We start from the raw sequence: 9,920 nt of genomic DNA, 5'->3' as shown, positions 1-9,920 counted from the left end.
GCGTTTAGGGTTGCCACCTGTCCTGCCCGGTTTCCCAAATTAGGAAAACTGGACAGAACATTGACGTGGTGATCGGCCAATCACTGATCACTGCGTCATAGCCCTGTCCCGTGATGTCATGGCCCCAACTCCTCCCGCCCCACTACATCATGGCCCGCCTTTCCCCGCCCCACTACATCATGGCCTGCCTATTCCTGCCCCACATCACGGCCCGCCTCTTCCCCGCCCCACTACATCATGGCTCGCCTCTTCCCCGCCCCACTACATCATGCCCGCCTCTTCCCCGCCCCACTACATCATGCCCGCCTCTTCCCCGCCCCACTACATCATGCCCGCCTCTTCCCCGCCCCACTACATCATGGCTCGCCTCTTCCCCGGCCCACTACATCATGGCCTGCCTCTTCCCCACCCCACTACATCATGGCTCACCTCTTCCCCGCCCCACTACATCATGGCCCGCCTCTTCCCCGCCCCAATACATCATGGCCCGCCTCTTCCCCGCCCCACTACATCATGGCTCGCCTCTTCCCCGCCCCACTACATCATGGCCTGCCTCTTCCCCGCCCCACTACATCATGGCCCGCCTCTTCCCCGCTCACCTACATCATGGCTCGCCTTTTCCCCGCCCCACTACATCATGGCCTGCCTCTTCCCCGCCCCACTACATCATGGCCCGCCTCTTCCCCGCCCCACTACATCATGGCCTGCCTCTTCCCCACCCCACTACATCATGGCCCGCCTCTTCCCCGCCCCACTACATCATGGCCCGCTTCTTCCCGCCCCACTACATCATGGCCCGCCTCTTCCCCGCCCCCATGACATCAACCCCGCCCCCCTGCCCGGCTAAGAAAGCCAGCAAAGATAGCAACCCTAGTTACATTAGAGGTAGGGTTAGAATGAGGTAATAGCTTTTATTACTGTCTAAATAATAAAAATAATTTGATAATAAATATTTCTTATTACCAGTCGCACTCTGAAGGCAATTTAAATTAGAAGGAAAACAAAAAATGATATATTTGAATATTATATTACATTATAAGTACACAACTCATGGTAGGGGGGATCGTTTATATGGGACTGAGGGGCTGCTATGGTTTGGCACCTTTCTGCGCTCTGATAGGGCGATAAATCAACATATTTTTTCCCATTTAACCAATTAAGGGCAACTTATGTAAAAAAAAACATGATATTAAATGATTTGGTCCCATATTGGGCTCAAATATTTATTTAATAATATATTATACTAATATAGACCCCCATATAATGTCATAGAATTTTTTATATAGACTATATATATACTGTAAATATATGGGGGCCCAAATAATTTAGTATTTTTTTTTAGACAAACTATATATATAATAATATTTTTTATATAGATATATAAATGTTTAAAAAAATAATAAATCATTTTTAAAAAACTGAATAAATGATTTAATATAATTTTTTTATATAGATATATATATAAGTGATGTTTGGGTTGACAAAAATTCAACCCACACCCGACTCCCAATCCGCAACTGACCTGGCCCCGCTGTTCTGTGGCCATTTATACACCCACGCCAACTCCGCCCACATCTCTGATGTCACGGAGGGGCGGGGCAAGGCAGGTGTGTGTATATAAATAGCCTCTCCCATTTTATACAGCCATATATGAGTTTTTAAGTTTCAAAATGATATTACTCTGGGGCCCAAATAACTTAATATATATTTTTTTTATACAGATATATATGAGTTAAAAAATTAAGTTAAGAAAATTGTATAAATTGTTTGGGAATGGGGCTCAAATCATTTAGTATCTTTAATAGACATATATGAGTACTCTGTCTTATCCTTCTTCACTATTAATAACAAATTTCATGAAGTATTATTTGCTGCTATAAATACTTTCTATTAGTGGCTACTAGTGATGAGCGAATCTGTCCCGCTTTGCCATAAAATTCGCGAAACGGCAAGAAGATTCGCGAAACGGCGAAAAATGTGCGAAACGCATTTGTTGCGCAATTTTTTTTGTTGCCCGTGTATAATTTTTTTGTCGCCCGCGTTTTTCGGCACGACTGCGCCCAATTTTGATGCAGACACGCCTTTTTTTGACGCAACCGCACCTCTTTTGACGCGGTCATGCCCGATTTGCAGCGACCCTTTTTAGACACAACCACGCCCAATTTGAGACGCAACAAAAAAATTCTGCGCGACGACTTTTTCCGTGGCAAAATTTCACTGAAGTTTTGCGAAACAATTCGCCAATGTCGAAATGCGGAAATTTGCCGCGAATCCATGCCTGCCGAAAAAATTTGCTCATCACTAGCGACTACAGCAAGTGAACAAGACCTGGGATTGGCTCCACCAAAAATGTGCCGGTGATGCTCATTTAGGGGGTCAACAGCCATGAGTTCTGGGCTAGTAACCAATCCGGTAGTAGCTAGAGCACCCTCTAATAAACCTTAGGAACCCCAAGTCTAATGTGGCCAAACAAGGTGTCGGAAGGTGACAAAGTAATACCAACGCCCGTAAAAGTCAACTAAAAACTTGATCTGCCTCCTTAGGAGAGATGATCCCGAGTCTCTCCACCATAATGAACCGGCTGTGGGGGTTTTAATAATTAGCTCTTTTCTTGGTGCGGCAATTAAGCTCTACAAACGTATTTGTATTAGAGAAATACAGTCTCTCTTTATGCACCGTGGGGACCTTTCAGCTGAATAGTCAACACTTCTGATTGAGAGCACTACTTAGAGAATCTAATTGGAATGAAGAGTGAGCAGATTCATAATTCCGTAGAAGCAAGAGCAATTGTAGATGCATTTGCATGGCAACTCTTTCCTGTGTATCCAGAAAATGACCATTGTTGGCTTAAGTTGGCCATAAATGGGCTGAAACAAGCCGCCAACAGACGGCCTGCCTGGCTGACATATCTACAATCTTATATTTTATATCAGTGTTCCCCAACAAGTGGCTCGTTGCTCCCAGTGGCCTCAACGTAGGTGCCCATTTTTGAATTTCTGGTAAGGAGGCATAAAATTGGACTGGCATTTTGGTTGCATAAAAACCAAGTATAATGCCAAACAGAGCCTCCTGTAGGCTGCCAGTCCACATAGGGGCTATTAAGTAGCCAACTATAGCTCTTATTTGCACCCCCAGGAACCTTTTTCATGCTTGTGTTGCTCCCCAACACTTTTTCCATTTATATGTGGCTCACAGGTATAAAAGGTTGGGGATCCCTGTCTTATATCTATAATCTTGTGGGCAGAAGATCACAATGACTACTATTGTATACCAGTTACTCTTCTTGGTCTACGAGAGGTTCTATTGTATACCAGTTACTCTTCTTGGTCTATCAGAGGTTCTATCGTATACTAATTAGTCTTCTTGGTCTACCAGAGGTTCTATCGTATACCAATTACTCTTCTTGGTCTACCAGAGTTTCTATCGTATACCAATTACTCTTCTTGGTCTACCAGAGGTTCTATCGTATACCAGTTACTCTTCTTGGTCTACCAGAGGTTCCATCGTATACCAATTACTCTTCTTGGTCTACCAGAGGTTCTATCGTATACCAATTCTCTTCTTGGTCTACCAGAGGTTCTATCGTATACCAATTACTCTTCTTGGTCTACCAGAGGTTCTATCGTATACCAATTACTCTTCTTGGTCTACCAGAGGTTCAATCAAATACCAGTTACTCTTCTTGGTCTACCAGAGGTTCTCAAATAGAGAAAAGTTTCACTGATTTGGTGACCTTGCTAAAGACTAATGGTAGACGATGCATTTCAACTGAGATAGATGATTGAATGTAACTTAACTGAGAAGCCCCAATGACTTCAGATTGTCAGGGATGAACACGAGGTACAAGTCTCTATGGATCTGCTAACAAACTCATTATTCAATAGAGGCAGCACTAGATCTAATGAGGTTCTGCAAGGTTTGTATTTCATTAATGAGAAGATCTCTATAAAATAACATTTTAGTAATGATGGAGACAGTGTTGACCTAAAGGTTGCTACACAGAGATATCTTCACCCACACGTTGGGTGGCCATAGTATAATGATAAAATGGTTCAACCACAAAACAAATGATCAGATTGCAAGGGGAACTATGCCTGATGACCTTTTACACAAGCTCCAATGGAGATGATCACTAGACCAGAATATCAGCCTTGACTTGCCATCTGTCAAAACTGCCACCCTTACATGGAACAATTGTTAGGCATTTGCTTATATGATGGGTTCCTATATTATTAGTTTAAAACAACTGGAGATTAGTCTCTCTTATCAATATATATCTATCAAATCAAATATTTTTGAATTAAAAAACGCACAGTGGTTTGCCAACTTTGGGAAGGAAGTTGATGATGATTACCAGGAAATAAGCTTTCCATTTACAGCACTACATTTCCAGATAATGTTCTCACTCTCACGCGTAAATATATATATATATTAATATGATAACGACCCCCTTAGTACACACTTCCTAATTGTTTCTCTCTATAAGGTTGTATATTAAATCACTCATATGAAAACCTATAAAAAAAAGCATGACTGTGGAAAAGGAAACCCGATATTGTCACGATTTTTAACGTAACGGCCACAGTTTTGCAATTTATACCATCTAGTATTTATAACATAGCGTACACGTCTCTATTGACTCGACAAATGGCGGTCATTGCGGTAAGTTCAGCTCAGTTTAGCTTATATGGGAATGGCGCCACGAGCCGATTCTTCTAGCATTTCATCCACAGGTTTTGATACTAAATAAATATATTATTTTCCAGGCTCAGTAAAAAGTTTTTTGTTGTTGTTTCAAATGAGCTCAGAAGACCATCTTGACTGAACAACTATTAAAAGACCTTCCAGTTTGAAGTCAAGCCATTGACGTCTTCTGTTTTTTTTTTTTGCGATGTATTTAACGAAATGCGAATGGTCTGGCCAGTCCCGGACGACTCCAAGCTTAAGGACATTCCAAGGGTCCCGAAACCTACTAAAGTGCAATTCCAGACAGAATCTGTTCAGACTTTCAATCGAGCAGAGTCATCCTCTAGAATGTTATGATGATGTCCTCAATGATAAAATGTCTGGCTCTGTAGTTCTACATTGGCCCAAGACATCAGACTAAAGAGAATTCAGCTTGAAAGCTGGAACACCTTCTGGTTTTTGGACTGCATTTTGTCAACATAGAAATCTGTGTACTGAAGTTAGTTCCATTGCTACCCAAAGAAGGGTGGTGGTATTTCATATCTGATCCCAAAAACCTTTCCAGATGCCACCTTCTCCATTTGCGTTTCAGTTCTCCTTGAACCTATGTCATGGGGGAAAAAAGCAAGGTCAGATATCTACATTCTACAATATTTTTCATATTTTGCTGTAAAAGTGGGGTATAAACAATAAAGAGAGCCCATTAGATAAAGCATGGTTGCTGCTAAGTCACCATAGGGGTCAGAAAACTTTCCACTGAATCCAAATCACATGAAAAGAAGAGACGAGACAATAAAGAAGAAAGCTTGGGAAGAAAGAAAATAATCAAATGCATCACCAATAGAATTCTGCTGGGATAAAACTTGGGGTAGACACCAGAGGCACTTAGTGCAAGTGGGGGTCTGGCAGCGACAAGGGGGTGAGCAAGTAGGGAGTATCTTGGCCTTTAGTACTACCTGAGGCGTAAAAACTATTTGGCCCAGCTCTGGAATAAGGATCTAGGATATTAACCGCTACTCCAGATATTTGTTGGAAATGCACCTCAGCATCTCAAACCCTTCACATATCCTGATAATGATTGATAGTTATGAGGTCACCAATAAAGTGGATACACGCCCGCCTTGAGGTCTGCCATGTTGATTTGAACGATCTGGTCAAATCGGATCACATTGACGGAATCCAGGTTTTCAGGGCCGCATTAATGAGCTGATGAGCTCCTTCCCCAGACTGGATATCTTTAAACCCAACTGATTGTCATCTAGATGATTTTTGGGCAGATATCATTTGGACGGGCCTGACTGATAATCTGGCCAGCTTTTATTGGCCTGTGTATCGCCACCTTTTCTGTTTCAATGCAAACATCTGATTTTAGTAGTAAGTTACTACTGGCTACAAGACCTGGTGCAAACCATACTATTGTTTACCTCCTACCAACTAGACTTTATTTTGGTCAACAAGATATCTATAACTGGCCAACATAAGAGTTTTAACATGATAACCAGCTTAAATGCTTCTGGACCTTACCTCTCCATTAAGGAAACAGTAGAGAATAGCCACAACAAAGCCCTGAAAAGTAAGAAAAAAAAATCATGTAAATATACAGTCAAGTATCTCAAGTGTTTGAGATTTTAGCAACTCAGAGGAAACAACTTCACGGGGGCTTTAAAATGTCTAATTCAATGTCATTTGTACCTGGATATATTTAGAAGCTACAAGACTGCCCACGTGGGTGAAGCTCATCCCAGCTTACATATAACGGCATCATTTACTTTAACTATGGACTAAGAGAGAAGTCACAAGCCATTGGCTGTCCCACACAGCTGGGAGCATTCTCCGGAGGAGATAGCATGAGGGCATTTAGAGGCTACTGCAGATAGGAGAGCAGATAGCACTTGCTGTAATTAAATGGAGGTATCTCACCTTTACAGAGAGATTTAATCACTAAAAGCCATCATGGGCCTGTAATGACTTCAGGTCACATTGATGGTATAGCGCTTACTTGCTCTGGATGTTAAAGGGGAAAATAATTCTATCTGCTCAAGTCAAGATTTCCATTAAAAAAATTCAGAATGAAACGGTTGTTTGGGTTAAGTATGTGGAAAGTTGAGTTGCTGTAAGCAAACGAACCAGGAAAGCCCAATCTGTCACCCTGGAGCCATAAGCAGATCCATGGGTGCCCACCACACATTATATAAATAATATGGCCAAAAATATGTGGACACCCCCTTATAATTATTAGATTGACCATTTAATTCAGAGTCATCATTGCCGACTCAGGTGCTACTACACCATACAGTGATATTCTTGGCAATTCCATGTGTTGTACTTTGTGTGAACAGTTTGGAGATGGCCCATATGGGGAAGGCACAACCTCATACACAAAGTAAAGCAAGGTAACCCTAAATTTGACCTCCACTCAACTGAACCCCTGTGAGATGAATTGGAACAAGCCAGGTCTGATCCCCAACATCATTGCCAAGTACCAATAGATGAAAATCCCACCAACAATGTCCAAACATCTAGTTGAACCTTCCCAGAAGGCTAGGGGCAGTTAAAGCAGGTAGGGTTGGGCAACCCAACTGAACCCCTGTGAGATGAATTGGAACAAGCCAGGTCTGATCCCCAACATCAGTACCAAGTTTGAACAGTAGAGGCTGTTTTATTAGCAGAACCAGTAACATCTTCATTTTAATCTCCTTGGTCTTTACAGGAGATGTTTAATAGTCAGGTGTCCACATGCCTTTGGCCATATTGTACAAATGTGACTGCAGGTATCATTAAAGAGATTTAGCAATAGTCAGCTCTTCAGTCAAGCCAACACTACCAGAAACATTGTGTCTGAACTTGATACCCATTAAAGGTATATAATCCTAGGTTCTAGTTTATAGAAGTGTCTATACTGCCACCCTCTATATCAAAGATCCCCAGCCAGTGGTAACCCTAAATTTAATACAGAATGGGTGAGAGCTTTGACCTCCCCTCAACTGAACCCCTGTGAGATGAATTGAAGCAAGCCAGGTCTGATCCCCAACAATAGGAATACGAATAGATGAAATTCCCACCAACAATGTTCCAACATCTAGTTGAACCTTCCCAGAAGGCTAGGGGCCGTTATAGCAGGTAGGGTTGGGCACCCCAACTGAACCCCTGTAAAATGAATTGGAACAAGCCAAGTCTGATCCCCAACATCAGTGCCAAGTACCAATAGATGCAAATCCCACCAACAATGTTCCAACATCTAGTTGAACCTTCCCAGAAGAGTAGAGGCTGCCAGTGGCTCAGGGGCAACATGTTCCTCACCACCCCTTTTGATGTTGCTCCCTGTGGCCCCAAAGTAGGTGCCATTTTTACATTTCTGACTTGGAGACAAGTTTTGGAAACACAGAGACACAGTTTTACTCCAAGCAGAGCCTTCTTCAGGCGACAGTCCGCATTGGGCTACCAAATAGCCAATCAAAGCCCTTATTTGGCATCCTCAAGAAACTTTTTTTATGTTTGTGTGGCTCACCAATTTTAAATCAGAGTGTAGCTCACAAGTACAAACATGTTGGAGATCCCTGGTCTATATAGTGTGGAACCCAACCAATAAGATTGCTGTAGTAATCATACGGTTTGTACCTGAAATGATCCAAGGACTAGTTCAACAATCAGCTTGATCTCCACTTTGAAGTTATCGGGAAAGAAGGCGAACATGATATAATGAACTCCGAACAGCGGGATGAGCAGAAGGGTGGACTTGGCCAGTCTCCTATTGGGAAGAGAATGAACATTTCACGTTAATAGAACGTTTCCAAGTTTATTTCTAGCAGTTATTGAACGTAAACATCAGTTCCTTCTAGTTCTTCCCCTTGTTTTCTGTCTTTTTGCCAAGGATAGATGAGAAATGTATCAGCTGAGAGCATTTATCTTCTCAAGCGACAATACCATTTGTTTTGTGCAATGGGGACAATTTGGGCAATTTTCTTATGATTCACAGATTTATGATAAATCAAAGCACTATAAAAGCTATTTATAAACAGAAAACTGCACAGTTCGATGTTGTGTAATGTTAAAGGAACACTGTCATGGGAAAACCTGTTTGTTACAAAACCCATCAGTTAATAGAGCTTCTCCAGCAGAATCCTGTAATCTGTTTTTCCCATGGGGCTAGCCATATTCTTCATTTCCCAGGGTGCCACAGCCATGTGACCTGTGCTCTGATAAACTTCAGTCACACTTTACTGCTGCGCTGCAAGTTGGAGTGATATCCCCCCCCCCCTCACTGCCAGCAGCCGATCAGCAGAACAATGGGAGCAAGATAGCAGCTCCCAGTAGGTATCAGAATAGCACTCAATAGTAAGAAATCCAAGTCTGGCTTGGGACTCCTCCAGTTACATGGGAGTAGGAGAAACAATAGGTTAGCTGAAAGCAATTCTAATGTGTAGCGCTGGCTCCTTCTGAAAGCTCAGACTCAGGCACACTTTACTGCTGTGCCTCCTTAGAGCCAGATATCTTAGAACATCTCAGACTTGTTTCAAGCCCTCCTTTGAGACCCACCAAAGTACCCTTAGACCATTACCAAGTTACAGAACTATGAAAAACTATTTTAGCCAATCAGCCTGAAGAACTTATAACAGTGTTCACCAAATATCTTGGCATTTATAAGAGTATCTACAATAGAGAAAGACATTCAACTCAAATACCTCGAACCTAGAACCTAGACCTCTCACTTAGTGGTCATACATGACTTTCATGATTCATCCAATCACCTCTTTATACTTTTTTTGACAAGCTCATTGACAAGCTCATTGACTACCTCATTGTGGAGAACCTCATTGACATGTTAACCCCTTAGTATCCAGGCCTGGGGTAAAAGCATACCTCCCAATGGCCCCTACTTGGTGCCCATCTATGATACAGAAGAAGGGCATAGCTGATATTGGGCAGGGTTTTGAACATAATTAAGGGACAGTTCTCCTTTAACACACAAGACTTTTATTTTCCACTCCTTTGGAAAGACTTCACACCACCGAGTAGCGAGTGGCTATTACAATGCCCTCCCTTGCTCGCGTTGATGCTGATTAAAGTTGACCTGCTCAACGAGGGTGAATAGAATGTACCTTTCATCCAGGGCAGCGGAAGACAAATTACATCACCCTTTCCCGTGCCGAATCAGACGCACATTCAGAACGGAGAGAGCCTGAAGTTAATGGCTACATCCCCGTTCCTAATGTGTTTTTATAGAAACCAAATAG

General features: G+C 42.3%; 1 protein-coding gene across 1 annotated transcript in view; it reads right to left on the bottom strand.

Annotated features, from left to right (window-relative positions):
• Positions 1–3,902: 3,902 nt before the first annotated feature.
• The window catches only part of vipr1 (vasoactive intestinal peptide receptor 1), a 136,260-nt gene continuing 130,242 nt past the window's right edge, over positions 3,903–9,920 (bottom strand). The window contains exons 11-13 of the mRNA XM_031904019.1: positions 8,305–8,434; positions 6,211–6,252; positions 3,903–5,290 (exon numbers count right to left, since the gene is read on the bottom strand). Coding sequence (XP_031759879.1) covers positions 5,099–5,290; positions 6,211–6,252; positions 8,305–8,434 — 364 coding nt within the window. The 3' untranslated portion in view covers positions 3,903–5,098. The remainder of the gene's footprint in view (positions 5,291–6,210; positions 6,253–8,304; positions 8,435–9,920) is intronic.

The sequence above is a fragment of the Xenopus tropicalis genome, chromosome 6 (assembly GCF_000004195.4).
Source record: "Xenopus tropicalis strain Nigerian chromosome 6, UCB_Xtro_10.0, whole genome shotgun sequence".
Classification (NCBI taxonomy): domain Eukaryota; kingdom Metazoa; phylum Chordata; class Amphibia; order Anura; family Pipidae; genus Xenopus; species Xenopus tropicalis.
The sequence above is the reverse complement of the archived record's forward strand: the minus strand, read 5'-3'. Positions and strand labels throughout refer to the sequence as shown.